The sequence below is a fragment of the Oryzias latipes genome, chromosome 11 (assembly GCF_053564925.1).
Source record: "Oryzias latipes strain Hd-rR chromosome 11, Olatipes_Hd-rR_3.1".
Lineage (NCBI taxonomy): Eukaryota > Metazoa > Chordata > Actinopteri > Beloniformes > Adrianichthyidae > Oryzias > Oryzias latipes.
The window spans coordinates 11,471,790-11,491,758 of record NC_136247.1 but is presented as its reverse complement, the minus strand read 5'-3'; the positions used below and the strand labels follow the sequence as shown (position 1 = coordinate 11,491,758).

At 41.7% G+C, this 19,969-nt stretch overlaps 1 protein-coding gene across 1 annotated transcript in view; it reads left to right on the top strand.

Moving 5' to 3' along the window:
- Positions 1-8,895: 8,895 nt before the first annotated feature.
- The window catches only part of foxo6b (forkhead box O6 b), a 46,438-nt gene continuing 35,364 nt past the window's right edge, over positions 8,896-19,969 (top strand). Inside the window, exon 1 of the mRNA XM_023960041.2 lies at positions 8,896-9,772. Within this exon, the coding sequence (XP_023815809.1) occupies positions 9,290-9,772 (483 nt within the window). The 5' untranslated portion in view covers positions 8,896-9,289. The remainder of the gene's footprint in view (positions 9,773-19,969) is intronic.

The following is a 19,969-nucleotide window of genomic DNA, read 5'->3' as shown; positions in this document are numbered from 1 at the left end:
GAAAAAGGCGAAAAAGAGAATCTTTTTTGAAAAATAGTGCATCTGATTTGAATAATAGAAAATGTTTCAAGTCAGTAACAAAAAGATCACAATGATTGTTTTGATCTCTTTTTATGGGAGAACACAAAAGTTACAAAATGCAAACATTTTTTGAGAAATCTTGTTCAATTTTTAAAATCTGGTGGAAGTTCCTTTTATTCTTTCATGGTTTTGAATAAGGAAACAAAGTGATCACATGCTATTTTATGTTCTTGAGTACAACATGCTGTCCTGGTGCATGTTGATACTAGTTCCCAATTAAAAAAGTGTCAGATTTTTTTGAGCAAATTTTCTAAGAGGTGAAGGTGCCTCATCATAAATGACCTGAAAAAGAAAATGCAGAGTTTTCAAAATAGAACTGTTTTGGGTGAAGATTTGACAGACATGGTTTTGTTTCTCATCAAGGATCTTCAACACTCATTTAGAAAGAGATTATAGAGCTTCAACTATTGTGTTGTTCAAATCCAGATGACAGCTCAGATGTGTTCACATCAGTTCTGACTAACTCAGTTGTCAGTTAATTTAACATGCAACAGGTTGTATTATATTCTTAAAGCTGTTTGTTTCAGATCTTTTTGAAGCTCAAATCAGGATTTTAAATTATTTCTCATGTATGAATGTGGACTTGTTATAGTTTTGTTTGTTTTAGACAAAGATGCAGTTTCTATTACTGCTTAAGGTCTATCATACTCCACAAACCCAACCATTCATCAAATTTTCTATGGATATTTTATGTAAAGACCTAGATGGATTTCAGTAGTTAACAGTGTTCTGTATTTCAAAGACCAGCTGAATAAAATGGTACCATCTCTTTCATTTTTTTTATCTTTCTGCTTAAAATACATTATGTGATAAACAGGAGCTGAAAGAAGAGCATTCTAATCACAGATTCAAACTCTGAATTGTAGATTTCTACAGGCTTCATGCAGAAAATGTAATTCCCAGGGAAGTTCTAACTTTTTACAGATTTTGTGCTTGCATAGCACTATTTTACAAACGTTTGCAGTCATGAGGCATATAGATACTTTGGAAGCAATCTTTACCTCTTTTGTGTTTTTAGACCCAGTGCTGGTAGTTTGATAATTGTGGCATGGACCTATTTACCACCAAAACTGAACTCATTTGGAATTGGGTACTCTGTTTGAGTCAGTGTGACATCATCAAGTTCTCTAACACATATTTGTTATTTTTTTAAATTTGAACTTCTATTTAGTCAGGTAAGTCTATTTAAAACCAATTCGCCTTTACAATGATGATCAGGACCCATTAAGCACGAGTGCCTGAAGAACCCTTTGCATGCAAGGGGAGAGCATGCAAACTTCACACAGAAAGGACCCAGCTGGGATTTGAACCAAGAGTCCAAATCAATTCACACCACTGATACTTTTCTGCTCAGGCACAAAGCAACATGAAGGAGATCATTGTTATCTTCTGTCCTCAAAACTTGTTCTGACTTCCAAAGATGGAAAATCTTCTGCTAAAATCGTATGTTTTGTGATGAGGGGCACAAACATTAATGGAGAAAGTGGATAATTACTCTCTTTAGGTGGTGTTCAGTTTACAGTTGACTGTTCTTCACTATAAGAGTTGGTACTTTTCAAGAACAAAACTTTAAAAGACACAGAAAAGCAGAAGATGCTCTGGAGGAACCCCAATACCTTGAGTATTAATTTACAGGGGAAGAACGTTTTTGTGAGGACGGGATGTGTCACACGTCTTCCACTGTCAACCCCCCCCCCCCCCCCCCCCTCCATCATTAAAAAAAACCCATATGGCTTTTTCCTTCTTAGAAGTCGCGCTTTAATTGTCCATGGTTTTGTTGCACTAAAGCCTGCAGAGAAAGTGGCAGGGGTACGATTATCTGTGTAACACCTCTGCACCGCATCACAGAGCCTTTTTTTTTCTCCTGCGAGTGGATTTCATGGCTGAGAGTGCAGTTTAAAACAGGATTAACACAAGGTGTCGGGTAGTGTTAGCTAAAGCTCTTTATGTCAGGTGTAGCAGAAAGAAATCTGTCACTGCCTGAGCCTTACACCACTCAACAATGCTGTAGGGGGGCGGCAGGGGGTTCAGTGTTGGTATTCATCAAAAGGGCTGTAGGGCAGGAGCAACACAAAAATATGGTTTGCACTTATTAAAAGCACAGAAAAGCATGAGCACAGGTCCATGCCTTTTTGACTTGGTTTTTCTAATATCAAAATAGCTTCTAGTGTGCGACATTAGGGGTGGGGGGCACAGTTGGCTTCTTCACCAACTCATTGAGGACGGTCATTGCACTGATTCACACTTCAGCATTTCTGTATGGCTGTTAAAGCAGGGGAGACTCTGAGAACCTATGGAAGCAGATTTTACATTCATCATGTTAGGAGACACGTGCATGCGCTGACTCATTTGTTTCACATCTGCTGATTTTCTTTTTTTTTTCTGTGCTCCAGTGTGGGTGAAGGACATGGATAGGATCCCTGTTTTACACCACTGCTGTCAGATCATACAGCACCCACAAGAGGGGGCTGTTTCCTCCATCTCTACAAGGTCAAGAAAGGGTGTGACCTCTGGTGTGAACGTGTTGAACAACGGACACACCCAGCAAGTGACGGACAGGTAGCCCGTGGTGTTTACACTGGACAAGCAGGGAGGGGCTTCTTCTTCTTCTTTTTCTTTTCTACTGTGTACTAGCGAATGTCTGCCAACTACAGTTGGAAGAGGCTTGGAGCGAAATGTTGAATCCGTGCAGAGCTTTTTGAGCTTCTTTGACATCCCTATTCCGAAATGAAAGACTTGGGGTGAAATAATTCCAAACTGCAATCATTATTTTCTCCTTCATGATCAATTTTCAAACGGTTGGCACTTCCCTGAATTAAATGGACGCCATCCATACGTTATTTCCAAATCCAAGCCCCTGATTGCCCAAAGTTTGACTGGTGTAACTTTCAACACGAGTTCAATGGACGCACATTTTGTGCGTAGTGCACAAAAACACTTGTAAAAACTTGTATATCTACGTGGGAATGCGAGAGTTTTGAAAGCCCAAAATGCACATCAACGTGCATTTCCATAGACCTTTCACCAGCAGACTCATCAATTTCTATCATTGGTGAGAATGATAGTGGTAAAAACAAACTCAATTACTTTTCTGTGAACTTGTCATCCATCTTACACTACATGATAAAACAGGCTTTAACCCTTACTGGTGATGCTCACAATACTTGAGTTAAAATACTTTCTTTATGGGATCGGCTTGTTATTTTTCACCTCGTACTGATTGGCTCAAAAAAGAGCTTGATGTCATAGTGGCTCACTCAAGGCCAGTGGTGGGCGTGGCTTTAAAAAATCATATTCATGACTGAACAAGAAATTTAATAAGACTGAAATACATATAATTTTTAGCTATTTTTACTTTTTGTTGAGGATTCAATAGAGACTTTTTGTGGTATAACTTCCTGTGGGAATTTTGTGGAAGTTTTTTTTGAGACATCAGACATTTGTCCTTCTTAACTTCAATCCCTCTAAAGTTCATCTTAAATTTGGTTCCTCCTAGCATGTTGTGGCTCAATCCTTTGGATTATGGAACTGAGGTCATTATATTAGGTCCTAAAATCCTCAGAGATGCTCTGTATGCTCAGATAGTCTCCATGGATTGTGTAAGTTTAGCCCCCAAACTTAAACTTAACAATAACAATAAAGTTGACACTAGGCTGCTAGAAGTTGAAGCTGGGGGAAACTATGGTGCACTGGGGTTCTGTCCTCTATTCTCATCTACTTCTCTCCTCTATTCTTGATCATTATTCATCATTTAGTTCTCCATGCCTCTGTTTGGTGCAGTGCGATTCATGTACTGTCCCTCTTCCAGATTCCAGTTGGCTCATCCATGCTCCTGTACCTGACTGCTCCTACACTATGCAGTGGATCCTGTCTTTGGCTCGTCTCACGCCCCCAGCCGTTCCCCTAACTCCATCTGGATCAAGCCCATCTGCTGGACTTTAAATATGTAGTTGTTGAGTTAGATAAGCTATTTCTCTCTAAGAGTTCTGGTAAATCGTCTGTCCGTCCTGGGGGAGGATCCCTCCTTCACGTGGACACCCCTGAGGTTTCTTTGTTTTTTCCGGATTCCTGTTTTTTTGGGGTTTCTCCTTACCGCGAAGGGGGTCAAAGGGCAGGGATGCCAGTTTAGATTAGTCTGTTTAGTTAAAGTTTTAGTATTTTCCTATTGGATTCTATGCATTTATGATCCTTTTTGATTGTATGTTTACCTTACAATTACTGGCATGAAGCCCATTGAGACGACTGTTATTGTGAATTTGGGCAATATGAATAAAATTGAATTGAATTATCTGAACTCTCTTCAGACCTGTTGTCCTTCAACACCTGGAGGCTCCAAACTTAGGTGGATGTTCTTTGAACGCCCTGAAGGATGCCGTATTTCTGATAGGCCTTTGTAAAGGTAAAAGCAAAGATTCATGTTTACATTCACAGTCAATATTGAGTTTTCCTATGACCACTGTTGTTTTGGACTGTGGGAGGAAGCTTATCTGCAAAAAGAAAAACAATCAAGTTTTTAAAAAAATGGAAAAAAGTTTTTCTTGGGCAGTTTGAACCAGAAACGTCTTAAAATCAAAGGGTTTAAAGCTATTTACTCCTTCTAATCTGGAAAACACGGATGCTGAACGATACTACAGGAAAGCAGCATTCCTCAACTCAAAAACTAGTTTAAAAACTCTTTCGAAAACTCAGTTATGCCTTGTTTCAATAATTTATTGTTGACACACAACACTGTGCAGTTTATCAATGTTTTAGAGCTTCCAGGTCTGATTACTTTGCATAAATTGGTATGAAATCACCTGAAGATGAGATCCAGCTTAAGCTCAACCACATGGTTAAGTAAAGGGAAACAAACAGAGAGGATGCAACTATCCCATTCTCCTCATTATGAGGACATCAGAGATCATCTCACCTTTCCTGAATGGAGATGGCCTCTGCAGCAGACAGGGTTACTCAATATTAGAAAAACTCAGGTATTTCCAAAGCAGGGAGTGCCCCCCCCCCCCCCCCCCCCATTGCTACAGACAAACACACATGAAGAGGTGGAAAACTCTGAACCGGTTGAAGATCAGCAGATGGAAGCTGAAGCCAAGATAAACTTAGCTATAACCCTTTTTTAATTCAACATTTTTTGTCTTAACAACATGCTTTATGATGTCCATAAAAGAAAACATTATTAAGATTGTTGTTTTTTTGCTCGGGGGGGCGGGGGTGTGTGTACATTTTTGTTATTAGAGCAAACAGAACCGTCCTTCTCAGGAGTGACGTTTGCCATCCAACCACTCCAAAGCTTCCGTCCCTATGCAATGTACAAACAGGACGTTGTGGTTTATGACATAATCTCCATCCTTAAATGACAAAGTAGGTCATAATAGCGTCTGACGAACCACCAGGTTTTGACTCTGAAGCATCCGTGGAGACAGGACTTTATAAGGTGTGATTGTACTGGCACATCATCACTTTATTTATTTATCTTTTACTGCTGTTTTGCGAGGCCAGAAAGGAATCAAAATCTCAAAATCTTTGAAACACTTATAATAATTTACCTGCATTGGATTTAGGATGATTTTCTTCACATATTAGAAATGATTTGCCTGACTCTACCTCACTTTAGTTTTAAGCTGTTGTAGTTCACCCCTGCTGAGCTTTTCTAGCCCTAAAAATGTGTTTTATATGTGAAACACATTTTAAAAACCTGCTTTCACAACTCTGTTTTACCTTAGGGGTCTTGTTTTTGTTTTAACTGCATGCAATTAAATTTTAAATTTTAATAGAAACAAAAACACAGTTTTAAAGTGAAAGTTACATTATTTTTTATATTAATTATACTTTTAAAGTACCAAAATCAATTTACAGGTTAAAAACATTTTTTAATCAGATATGATATGGTTGACAAAAATCTATCCTCTGTTCAAAAGCAAGATCTGTATATAAAATAGTCATTTACTTCTGACACTTCCCACAACCAAATGGAAAAGATGGAGTGCATAAGGAGGTGATTACATTTGGAGTCCAAAAGAACAGAAGTGAAGGATTATGAATGAATACGACACACACAAAGCTTGGTCTAATTCTACGTTCACACCAGACATGTGACATGCATTCTTGAACATGTGTTTAGCATATGGCGTTGACACTGGAACTGTTGCTACCTGATACTAGCGCATGTCCCTGAAGTTGGAAGAGGCTTGGTGCGAAACGTTGAATCGGTTCAAATCTGGCAAATTTTGAAAATCTTGCGCCAGGCTTTTTCTTTCACAACTCTTTTTTGATACATGATATAATTCTGGCCGGGCGCAAACCGCAATTATTAATTTCTCCTCCATGATCAATTTTCAAACGGTTGGCACTTTCGTGAATTAAAAGGGACGCCATCCAAAAGTCACTACCACATCTGAGTCCCTAATTGGTCAACGTTCCACCTGGCTAAACCTGGCTTTTAATGCATGTTCAATAGTTGCACGTTTTGTATGTAGAACCTGTAAATAATAAGAATAAATAGATAAGAGTTTTGAACCTGGAAGTCCAAAATGCACAATTACGTAGACGTAGACAGAGCAGCTGTTGATGGAGCTTCATAGACTCCAAGCCACCTAAGGAGACGGGGGTGACAAATGTGGCGCCCTTTGACCCAACCATGTTAAATCACAGGGCTGATTTATGCTGAAAAGCAAACTCTAACAATTATGCTTTGTGTGAGGAACATTTAGACCAAAGCATCACCCAGATTCTTGTCATAGATGATCATGACAGGTCTGTTTTAATTATGTGGCTCCTACCCCAGTAAACCAGAAGCACATTCCAAGACTGAGGAATCAGATAGCTTGAAAGGAAAGAATGGCAATAGGAAGCATGCATGGTACCTTCTGGCTGGGACCCCAATTGAAGAAAAGAGAGGATGTCCAACTTCCTGGATCTGAACATTAAGAGTTTGCAGAAGAAACCTGGACAGCATCTGTGTGCAATAAAGAACATCTGTGCAAAAGACCTATAACATATTGATACAGAAGGACAGGCGTGTGCTAAAGAGTTTCTCTTTGCTGCAGAACATCTCAGTGTTGGAGAACTACTGTGAGCTGACAAACATCTGGATGCAGAAGAACAGCTTTAGGCGGAAGATAATCTGCTTTTTGAAGAACATCTCTGTGCAGTTGAAAATTGGTGCGCTAAATAACACCTGAATGCAGAAGAAACATGACGCGTCCATTTTGATTCTGTGGTTTTCTGTGAAAAAGGGTTTGGGTTATGCAGGAGAAAATCTGCGTGGAAAAAGACACTTGCATGCAGCAAAACATCTGCATTTTGGAAAACATCTGTGTGCAAAAACACACTTGCATGCGGAAAAACATCTGCATGCAGGAGAAAGTTTGTGTGCAAAAAGACACCTGAATGCTGGAAAAAACATCAGTGTGCAGAGAAACATCTGTTTTCAGAAGAACTTTGATTTGCAGCAGAAGATTTGTTGTCTCAGAAGAACATCCCTGTGCAGCATAACATCTATTGGTAGAAGGTACATATAGGAATGTGTGTGTCCAGGAGCACATCGGAGTGCAGAGCTATATTGGTTTGTTAAAAAGAACAGCGTAGCTATGATTTGAAGAACATCTGGGTGCATAACAACATCTCTGTGCAGAACAACATATCTATGTAGAAGAACCACTGTATGGAAAATAATTTGTGTCCAGAAGCACATTTGTGTGCAGGAGACAATCTGTCTGCAGAAGAACATTTTTTTGCAGAAGAACATTCAGAGGAACATCTGAGTGCTTAAAAACATCTCGATACCCCAGAGATTTACCCTGAACTGTTCGATTGTCCATAATAAAACTGTTCAAATTTCCCCAATTTTGTGGATCTCCATCTTTTGTGATCTGTGGCTTTATTCATGGACAACAGTAAAGCGTTGCATATTTATTGGTCTGGTTTAAATGTAATGGACAGATGATGGGCTTATTTTCCTCTTTTCTCTCTTCAGCAGCTCATCCACAGCAGAGGCTTTGACAGAAGAGCGCGACAGGAAGTGGTCCCGCAGACATGCTGAGGGACCACAACACGGATGTACATGCTGTTAGACTGCACGGGAATTGGTCTTTGAAGCTCATATTGCATTAATAGAGACCCCAGCGGGAGCAACAACAAGTTTTAAGAGTTCTTTTTTTAATGGAACAACCTCATAAAGACTATCAAATTATGGTTACAAATAGATTTAAGGCTATTTCAAAAATGAAATAAATATTTTATCAAACATTTTCTCTCTCTCATTGTTTTACAGTTTTTCTTTACATGAGAAAAACGCTTCAAAAATACCTGTTTTGTTATTTTTTCATGATTAAATTGAAATGATCTATTATTTGCATTATACATTAATATACATCACTTAATGATATACATGCTTCACGTGCACTTTTATAACTATAGTAACGAGCATTAATGTCATACACAAAATTATTTGTTACTTAATTGTTTCTTTACGCAAATACATGTTGTAAAGGCGCGTGAATAAATAGATTTGAGGACAATGGTGTGGAATATTTAGGACATTCTACACCATTTCCCGCTTTTCCATGAAGCCCAATCCAAAAACCCCCATCCACAAGAGCCCCCCACCATGAAAAGCGTGGTTCAAATCACAAGTTTCCTCTTTGAACATCGCTTTTACACAATGTCTCTCTGTGATTTGGATTTATGAATTATGCATTTATGGTTAGACTAGAGTCGGAACTTCTCCCCCCTCCCCCCTCGCGCTCAGGAGGGAGTGACTTGGTCCACGCGCGTCCAATTACACAGCAGCAGCTTCTTCACTTAAAGTGTCTCAGAGCTGTATTGGCGCGCGGGCACGTGTGGACGCTGTCACGACGTGAAGATGCTCCAAACGAAACCTGCTCAGTTCCGTAGGATTGCAGCCACTTCTGAATAATTTAAGGGTGAAGCGGCGTGGGGATAAAAGGTGAGAGGGCGCTCGGACAGTTGGAGGAGTTGGATCAGATCAGCTGTTGCTGCGCCTTTGGGACGTTTGACCTCAGCGCGCAGACCATGACTGTCACAGGGTCGGACACACCTGTACCTGTCCTGATGTGAGGAGGAGGAGCTTGTTCCTGGGAGGAGGAGCCACACCGCTGCTCTGTGAAACACGGACTTCTTTCTGCTTCACGCGCGGAGCAGCTCGGGCTTCAACCCACGGACACGCGGCTGACGTGACCTCGCGACCATCATGCTTATGATGATGGAGAGCGGCGGAATGCACGCGCGTCCGGTTCGTTCTGGATTTGAGCCTCACGGACGCTCGTGCGCCTGGCCGCTGCCGTGCACGGAGGATTTCCCCTGCGCGGCGGAGGCGCGTGGCGGGGGTCCAGCGTCTGTCAAAGTGGAGCATTACGACGTTCCCGCGTGCCGGGCCGAGAGCAACGGCGCCGCGCCGGCAGACATTAAGCACCCTGCGGGCGCGTCGGCCCCTGAGGTGGCGGCCCCCGCCCGCGTGTCCGGAGCCGCGCTAGACGTGACGGGACAGCTGCGCAAAGCCAAGTCCTCGCGGCGCAACGCGTGGGGGAACCTATCGTACGCGGACCTGATCACGCGTGCCATTGAGAGCGCGCCAGAGAAGAGGCTGACCCTGTCCCAGATCTACGACTGGATGGTCCGCTTCGTGCCGTACTTCAAGGATAAAGGAGATAGCAACAGCTCCGCCGGTTGGAAGGTAAGTCACGTGACAGTCTGGCTTTCTCACACCTGACACGCATCTTCTCTAACGGCGGGCCAGATGGGGCGGCCGGCGCGCGGCAGCAGGGTTCAAGGGGTGCGTGCCGTTTGAGGTCGAGACCCAGGACACGCAAGCTTCCTCTTTACTCGGAATCCGGGAGCGCACTTCACAGGGATGCCGGGGTCACGCGGGGGGCAGCAGAGATTCAGCCCACCCTCTCTCTCCCCACCTATTCCTCTGAATTACGCAAAGCCAAAGCGCATGGCACTGCTCTAAAAGCACAATAACAGAGGAGATTGGGTGTCATAGTAAACAGATGTATACTCAGATAATCTTTTACATTCAAATTAATGTTAATCTAATCTCCGTGTCTTAATCTGCTTTTTGGCAGAAACTGACAGCAGGTTCTCCATGAAGTTGCTGAGGTGCAAAGAAGATTCTGTTCCAAAGCTGATCGATTTAGATTCAGAACTCACTCTTAAAGTCAAATAGCTTTTTTTGAAAACGATATTTAAGCAAATTAAAGAACACAAATGTTTCATTGCCCAACTCTCTAGCTGTCAAGCTCTGAACACGTCTTAGCTTCTTCCTCCTTCATGAGTCTAAACTGAAGAAGGTTTTTAGGATTCTTCTCCAACAGTTTATACCGAAAGTCTTAGAAAATGTGCAGCAAAGTTTCTTAACTCCAGCACAGACCTGACAGATGATTCTTCTAAGCCTCTTCAGGAGGCAGAGCCTCTACGTCTTTCTTTGTTCCTTCAGTGAGAACACAGGAAGACTCTTTGTCAAACACGCTCAGGAAGAGGGAACTCCGCTGCGATGGGATCAGCGGGCGTTTTACTGCATCTGAGTGTGACACTGACTCCGTTTAAAACCTACTTTATGCTGTCTCCTTCAAAGCGTCCTTCTGGATTTGTCCTCTGACTCGCATGGATCGGGTGTCTCTGAGGCGCAGATGAATGGAGAAAATGTGGATTCACAGAGAGTTTCTCTGCAGGACGTGTTTGTCAGTTTGATGCTGGGTAGCAAAAGCTCAACAGGTGACGGTTTGGTTGGAGGTCAACCAAAGGTCTGAAACCACAAAACATATGTAAAACATGAAGGTCTCGCAGACTTTTCAGGTCTGATAAACAGCTTTGAAGGTGCCAACATAAGTAAATGCTACAAATCCCCCCAAAAGAAAAGAAAACATTTCCCCAAAACTGAAATGATTTGCATTTGAAATGACTATTCTGTCAGACCTAGTGTGTGTGTGTGTGTGTGTGTGGGGGGGGGGGGGGGGGTAGAGCTACTCAGCCTCATGGCGGCGAACATGTTGAGCCAACATCGGTCAAGATCAACCCAAAAAAGGAAAAGAGGTCCACCTGGACATCCAGCTGGGTTTGATGTTTCATTTGATACAAAGGAAACTTTTACTAAAAGAACAATGAGGAGGAACTATTGGTGTGACACGATTTAGGGACACTTAAGAGTTTCTGACAATGGGAAGCTGGAGTTTTTTCAAACACCTGTTAGGAATTAGTCTGGTTTTCACTGCAGACATGTTGGTGTGGAGAGCCACCTTAACCTCATTGTCTGCGGAACTGAAGGAGATCCACTGGAGACTTGATGCTGCCTTAAAAAGCTCCATATGCTGCAGGCCAGGGGCTTTCCTGTGGTTACAGCCACACAGAAAACAGTGAGCTGCTTTTCCAGGTTCTTGACCATACACCTGAGGGACGAATGAGTGCACCTGAGCTCTTCTTCAGCGCTCCAAACATGGAAGATGTTTAGAAACATTTGTGGTGTTACGCTAGAAAATACTTTTGAGAAGAACTGAATTCCAAAAATACAGCAACTGGTCGTATCTGGGTTTACTCATTCTGTTTTTTCCTTAAATTTGTTGTATTTATTTGTATTTATTTGAAATTTATCACAACAGCTGCTAACACTCTCTTTTAACCCCAACAGAAACTATGTTCCCACTTCTGATTAAGACAAAAGCAGAAAAAACAAATGCTGCAGTTTCCTCTAAGAACCTCTGGAGGCACGTTTTAGCAGAGAACAATCTGACATCGACTCCCATGTTAAAAAGGTCCAACTTTTTAAACCCTTTTCTTTTGTCTATTATTAGGGGTCCAATTGTGTTTGTGGACAGAAATACACACAAAAAATCGTTTTTTATTCAAGAACCCAAACTAAATTAATGTTTTAAGTAACTATTTCGTCTTCAAATAAATGTTTTCTTTACTAAATTTAGTTTTGAAGATATTCCAAAAGTCTAAAAATAAATAATTTACATTTCTAGGGACATCAAGCTGGATATAAAGATAAAGTTGAAAAGGATTTTGAGTACTTTTGGTTAGTTACATCTACTCAGTTTGTGGGAACTTTGCAGATTTTTAGTGTTAAATTTAAGGTTATTTTCGAAATGATTTAGAAATTGTGTCTAAATAATATTCTCCTTATTAAATATTTTGTTTAATGAGAAAGAAAAGCGTAAAACTACACGAACATTTTAGAGGGTAAACTAAGGCTACGTTCACACTGCAGGCTGAAACGACCCAATTCCGATTTTTTTGCCCCTATGCAACCCAATTCCGATCTTTTCATGACAGTCTGAACGACACAGATCCGATCTTTTCAATTGCGACCCAGGCCACTTGGGTATGCCGTCCTGATTCCGAAACGTATCCGATCTTTGCCCCCCCATTCTCCACCGCTGCACGCGCTCTTCTCCTGTCTGTACGGCGCGCGCGGCCCAAACACATCCTCATTCTACTACGGTGGGTACAGACGATATGCAAAAAGAGCTCCACCGTTGACATCCATTGTTCACGTTGGCTCCGCAAACAACGAGTGACGTCGTTCACCGTTGAGTACTCTTCTGCGCATGCGGGTCAGTTTTGGGTCGTCTCACGGTCACACTGGAGACCACAAAAGTTCGGATTTACTTGGAAATGTGAACGGTCTTGCAAAAAATTTGGATTTTTTTCAAAAAAATCCGAATTGAGCATTAAGCCCTGCAGTGTGAACGTAGTTTGACATACCAAAGAAGAGTGGGGCAGGAAAAGGAGCGGGAGGTTTTGTGAGGATTATTGTGATCTCAGGGTGCGTGTGCGTTTTTGTGGGTCGTGTCCTGCTAGTGAACATGTTGGTATTAGTTTAAGGTTCTGTGATTCTGCAGTTCTGACAGGATGAAGCAGCAAGATTCTCTTTACAAATCTATAGTTAGCTAGGCACTAAAAGTGAAAATAAAATAGAGGGGTATGGGGTCTTATCTTTTAAAACATGGGAGAAAAAGTAGCCATAATCTGATCTAAGGGTCAGCTCAGTGGATGTCAAATTTGACAAGGGCTAGTTGTAGATTTTCCATCAGTCTGTAGAGTAGCGGGGGGTGGGTGACAAGTCAAATTGGGGAGTTCTTGCGCTGTTGCCGGTTCAGGATAAAACACAGACAGGGTGGAAACCTGTAGGCGCAGATCCCAGCTCCTCAGTGCCTGCAGGACCCCGTGGGGGCTGAGCATTTCTCAAAATTAGCTTGTTATAGGGGATTAAAAACTACGTGATAAAAATTGATAAAAAAAACAAAATAAAGTGCATTTCCATCTGATATCTCCATCCCAACATGAGCATCTACTGCAAAGATCATGTCCTACAACAGAAAAGCACAACCAAAATTGATTTAGCTGAGTCAGGGTGTAAATCTGACATTTACTGAGCTGTCAACCAAACACAGGCCAAAAAATGTTTGTACTTTGTGCTGTAGCATTCTAAATTAATTGTTACTTTTGGGTTTTTTCCCCATACATTGTTGAGAAAAAACGTCTACATTCACTATACTTTTCAAAAGCTTTCATTCAATGAGCTACACAGGGACCATAAACTGAAGCACGTTCTGGATTGAAGCCATAAGATGAAGAGTTCAGTCTTCATCATTCTCAGTGTTGTCAGAGAGGCAGCTGATCTGTGGAATTTTTAGTCCTCCATGGTGGAACTTCTCTCTGATCTTCTGCTGCAGGGACCTCCAGCTTCTGTTCAGGAGGGAAGAGCTGTAGATCTGAAGGAGGAAGTTCAGGCAGAAGGATGCTGCTGAGGAAGGGGGAAAGGCACAGGTGACAGGAATAAAAACAAGACGTGCAGCAGCATTTTGGATCATCTGTGTGTCAGCTGCAGCACTGCAAGAATCAAAGAGGTGTCAAGTGAAGGAAGAAGGAGGACAGAACTGCATGCTGGGAAGTAGGGGTGTTGTCTGTATAGCTCATGTGCTCCTCACTGGTGACCTTCAAACTTCTGTGGGTTGCTCTAAAGATCCCTGCATGAAGGTTTTCAGAAAAATATCTAAACTTCTGACTTTGAGAGATTAAAGATGATTCTGTTAGAGATGAAGATGGCCTTAATAAAGATCTGTCTTGTTTGTGGAGAAGACAAGGAGAGCTGAATTTCATCAGCACAGAAATACAAGGTTCCTTCTTGCAAATCCTCAGTCCATTCACATCTCTCAGAAAATGAAAAATATTACATTCATTACCGACCTTAGTATTAGTAATGATTAACCCCCAACTTTTAGCACATTAGGATCATTATTCTTTGATTTATTTTTTATCATTATGTAGTAAAGTGTGTTTTTTGGGGGGCCTTACTGGCTTTTTCAGGGCCTGACGTCTATCTGTGAATCGAGAGAAGGAGAGTCCATCTGGATCTGTAGGCTCAGCCTGTGTGTGTTTTTGATCTTGCTGTGTAGCTGAGCCTGATGGGAGTCTGCATCAGTGTGTGTGTGTGTGTGTGTAGGGTAGCTCTTGTGAATAATTCTGTTAAGACTCATTATGAAGCCAGCACAGATCTCTCTGATTCCACCTTAATTGCAGACTCCCAGAGACCCCCCCCCCCCCTCCCCCATTTGACTGCTTTTAATGACAAACACACACACACAAACATTTTAGCTGGGAATGGTCCAGCTCTGCAAGTTTCCTCAAATCAGGTCTGGACTTTGGGAGGTGGAGGTTTGGAGAGTCACTCTCTGAGCTTCAGTTTGGATGCAGACGCATGCTGCTGCGATGAGCCTCTTACATTTGTGATCAGATCTTCAAGAGGACTTTCTCCTGTCAGAAGTTAGAGGACAGCAGCCCCCTTGATTACAGCTGCTCAGTCTGAAGCTCATCATCACTTTTAAAGCAGATCTCAGCCTTGGAAAACCGAAGCTCCTGATGTGTACAGAGAAAGCAGAGGTGAAACCAGCTGCATCTTTTGCTGCACTCTTCGGCAGGCGACATCCTGGACAGGTCGCCAGTCTGTTGCAGGACTTTACTAACTTTTATTTCTTAAATATACAGGATGTGTTTCCCTAAAATATAGAAAACCTAAAAAATATGCGCTGCCCTCATCTCTTTTGACACCTTTTTATCCAAAAGAGGTCAATGTCCCATCAGCGATGTGTCTTATTTAATTCTATTAAATCTGATAATGAAAAATATGATGCAGGATACTGGACATACTTTACAGAATTTGTTAGAACTGAAAATGTGTCCCTGAAAATCCAATAACTTTTTTTTAGATAGTTTTTCAAGTGTTAGTTTAACATACATCACAATTTCTCATTGACTTTAGAAAAATAAATCTGCCAGGGACTGCCACTGAAAACAAAAGGTCTTTTTGAGGTCATGCTAGCATATTTAAAGCAGAAATACATTTAAAAAGACATTTTTCATGAATTCTTTTCTTTCAAGATACTTTACAAAGCTCTTCTTTAAGCTCTTCGGAAGTTACGAACAATTCTTTTTTCTATTTCTGAGTTTAAGTTGGTGATCTTGTCACCATGGTTACAAAAACAAATGCCTTTTTACTCCAAACCACAACAAATATTCAACTGGTTCTGTGATTTCTCTAAAGACCCTGAAATTCACTCCTGCATTCCACTCAAATTTTATATTTGTGGCAAACATCTCTGTTAACATGGATGACGGTGAAGGTTCTCATTCATCCAGGTAATGTCTTGAAGTTGCGTCATGGCAATTGGACTTGAAATTTTCTTTCTTGAATGGTTAATCACTCATCCAAGTGGCTTCATCCGTCTAAACCAGGGGTCGGCAACCCATGGCTCCGGAGCCACATGTGGCTCTTTCATCCTTTTGTTGTGGCTCCCTGTGACTTTGGAAAATAATGAGTATTTTATAATAATTAAATTTTATTTTAGTTTGTTCATCTGCTGGCTCCGTACGAAGCGCGTGCCACGTCAAAACCAGCTTCCTAAATGAGCTCGTATTTATCGGGCGAGAACTGCAGAGCTGATAGCAGGAGGACACACGCGGTCCGGAGTGATCTTCTGCCGGGAACTTGACGTGCCGCGGGGCAGAGAGCAACTCGCTGATGACAGAGAGTTTGCGCCAGTGTTGCCAGATAGTCAGAGTTTTCCAGCCCAAAAGTCATCTGAAAACCGCCAGACCCAGCCAAAAACCGCCCAACATAACTTTTGTTGATGTTTTTTTTTCGCACTGGACTGATTTAGCAAAATAAAAGATTTTTCTAAATAAATGATAGTTCAGACTAATAATAAAATGTTTACGATATTGAATATTTCTTCAGCGGGCCGCCTTCTTTCATTCATTTGCTTAACCCGCTTTATCCTCGCTATAACCTGCGTCCGGCTCTTTCATCCTTGTGCTGCGCTGGAGTGCCCCGACTATCGTATTTTGCGCTCTCTGTGTAGGACACACTGAGGAGCGCGGGGAAACCAACTCTCAGCTGCAGAGGATGTGAAAAGGTGAACAGCTAGAGAGGGCAATTATTCCCAGGTTTGACATTCGATCCTGACACTGTGATAAAAAATGGACTTTGTTTAATCCATAAAAGTCATGAAAAGAGCTGGAAACCCCGCTAGCATTGAGCTAGCTAGCATGCTAACACGGGAGAACAATGGTGGTAGTTTGTCATGCAACATCTAACTTTCTAACATCTTTTTTCACTAGCAGCTACTGGTGGAGCTCCTCATCTGACTGTGCTGGCGGCCCGCTGGTTAAATAAAGTACAATTTGATAGTTTAGTATAGTAAAAGATTTGAAAAAAATGAAAAACTTACCGGCACATTCTAAACTGGTCTGTTGACGTAAGACTCGGTGTTATTCGGTAGCCAATGAGCTTCTTGATATCAGGGATGTCCCGCCTCCCCTCCCCTTGACTGACATGACACTGTTTTTACGTGTCGACAGGTTTTAGAATCAAAACCGCAAAAAATAAAAGCGCAACTCAAAAAGACGATTTCAAAATAAAACTGCAACTCAAAAACAGGATTTCAGAATGGCAAGAAAACAAATCGGGAACTGAGAAAGATGATTGTGCTTTGGGTTATAGCTTTTGGTTGCAAATTATAGGTTTTGGTTCTCAATTTATGCATTTTGATTTATCAGATTTGAGGTTTTGATGCGTGGTTTTACTGTTTTGCTGCATAATTCTTTAGACACTATATTGACACCATAGGAAAAGCAGGTAAAGAGGCGGAGGAGAGGCTTTGGCTTCAAACTCTGTCAGAGAGATGCAAACACAGGCATCAGATTGAGACGCAGCTTTCCCTGCGGGAGTTGAAGCAGATACTTTCCCTGGGATGATTTTATAAACCCAAACATGGAAACATGATTACCAAGTAGAACTCTTTAAAATAATTAACCTGATCTCTCCACATTCTCAGTGTCTACTATGCATTGATGAACACATCGCTCCATGCAGCGATCACACCATAACTTCAGCTGGTGGCTCCTCCCACACGCGGCCGCGGTATCATCCTTTTAAGAACACAATATGCATTTGCAGTGATGTATGTTTCAGAGGATGTCCGATTGGCCAATCTACATGTCAATCAAGTCCCGTACTTCTCAGTGAGGATTTTGATTGGCTGGTGGATTTTTAAGAAGTACTTTTTTTTTTTAATCTTTCCTGGCCCGCGATCTACACTCATGTCCTTGAAGATCGACGTAATGAGCACCTTTGATATAATATATATACATGCATAATATATATAATGATGTCAAAACGGGTTGTGGCTCCGGGTGCTTTCTTTTCATTAGGGGCGGTCCCAAATGGCTCTTTGAGTGGTCTAAACGGTGCAGTCTTCAGTCCACATTTGTATCCTCCAGGTGGGACACCCTCATTCCTGCAAAGTGAGGGCTCAATAAAGGGAAACAAAGAGGAGAAGCCAGATTAGAACCCTCTTATCTTGTAATTCCCCTCTAGTCCCATCACAGCGTCATTGGTGTGGTCGCGCTGGAGTTTTGGTCTTCTTAAGCTACGTACACACCAGGCATGTGTGGCGCCTTCAACAACGCATTGAATGGGAGTTTTTGAACATGCCTTTAGCATATGGTGTCCACGCTGCCTGATACAAGCGCATGTACGCACAGTTGAAAGAGGCTTGGTGTGAAATGTCAAAGCAGTGCAAATCTTGTGACTTTTGCTCGAGGCTTTTTCTTTCCCAGTTCTATTCCAATAAATGAAAGACTTTGTGTTGTATAATTCCTGTTGGACACAAACAGCAATTATTATTTTCTCCTACATGATCAATTTTTAAACATTTGTCACTATTGTGAATTAACAAGGGCGCTACCCAAATGTCACAATCAGTCCCTGAGTGGTCAAAGTTCAAGTGGTTTAACTTAACAGAGCGCATTCAATTGCAGCGTGTTTGAACGCAGAAGCCCGAAATGAACATGTACATGTATTTTTCGTCTGACTCCTCTTTTAAACCATCAATGTGTTTTGTCAGGAATTGTATGTCCTAGTCTACAAACATGCAGATTGATGGTTTGACACAGAGCTGCTCTCCCCCTTGAGCCAAAAACCTCAAGATTAATGTTCCCATCCATTCATATCTCTGGGGAGAATGTGAGAGGTTGTAACATGTAAAAGCTCAAGACAATGTAAAACTTTGAACGATATTAAGGTTGTTATACTTAAGCGAACAGAGGGAAACTTGTTTGCTGGAGTAAAATCAAGCGGACTGGAGGAGGGAAGTTCCATCGAACTCAAACACAGGAAAAGCTACTAAACTAGAGGAAATGCAGGCATGAGTTACCATCTCTGCCTCAGACACTTAAGACCTCAGTGGAGAAATGTTCTTTCTCAAAGTTGGTTCAACTCTAGCTTTTTGAGGCTCTGCAGAAGAAGGAGACAGAGGGCTGACTAGTGTTCTAATTTCATCCTGGGTGGACTAAACACTTGTCAGAACATCAGTAAGGTGGCCTGAAGCAACAGCCAGCTTAGTGAAAACCACAGCCATGTACTGCCTGAAGCAATAATCTCTGACGTCACCCAGAGGATTTTGATCATCCAAAAGAAAGACACAAGTGGGGCGGCCATATTGACTGGAATACACTCCGCCCACTTCAACAACAGCTTGCAAATAGGCAAGCAGTTGGGACATAATAACCAGACAATTCAACTGTAAGAGTTATTTTATCACAAAATGAAGATCAACAGTGTGAAATGATTGAAAAAAAGGTCTAAAGAAAACACAACAGCTGCTGTTTTAGCATTAGATTTAGTTCCTCCCTTGAATTTCTTTTTATTTCTCATCAAAACATCCCAGCATTAATTGGAAAAGCACAGACTAATTTAACAAAATGTAGATTCACCGGGCCTGGTGGCTCTAGGAGGTCAGGGGAGATCGGACAAAGAGGGAGGCGGGGGTTGTGTTATCAGGGCGGGTCCTAAAGCGTATCTTAACAGGAAGTGCCTCTCCATAATTTTACTGTACTATCAGTCCCCTTTAATGTGCTCTGTTCTCACATTAGCTCACTCATGTTGAGGTGTTGTTCAGCATCAATCAAGTCACATTCTCTCTCTGACGATTGAATCCATTTTCATTAAAGATGTCTGTTACTGCACTTTAATTAAAGCTGATAAAAGCCTGTTGAAAGTAGAGGCCATTAGTGCCTGAAGAGGACCATCATTTACAGCTTCAAGCAGAATCCTTCGCCAGCTGAATTTTAAAAAACGGCGGCTGCGGCAGAGAAGGTGGATGTGGGCTCAACCGTCTGCTGTCAGGACAAAGACGGGTCAGGGAAGAGTGTTTTGCCTCATGAATATTTATCTCTCCCAACTGCATATTTGGACAAATTACAATGAGAGCTTTTGGAACTGAAGCTGAGAGAAAATATATTACAAATGTGTCATTATGGGCATCATTAATCGAACACATCAAACTTGAGCTGAGCAGACTTACATTAT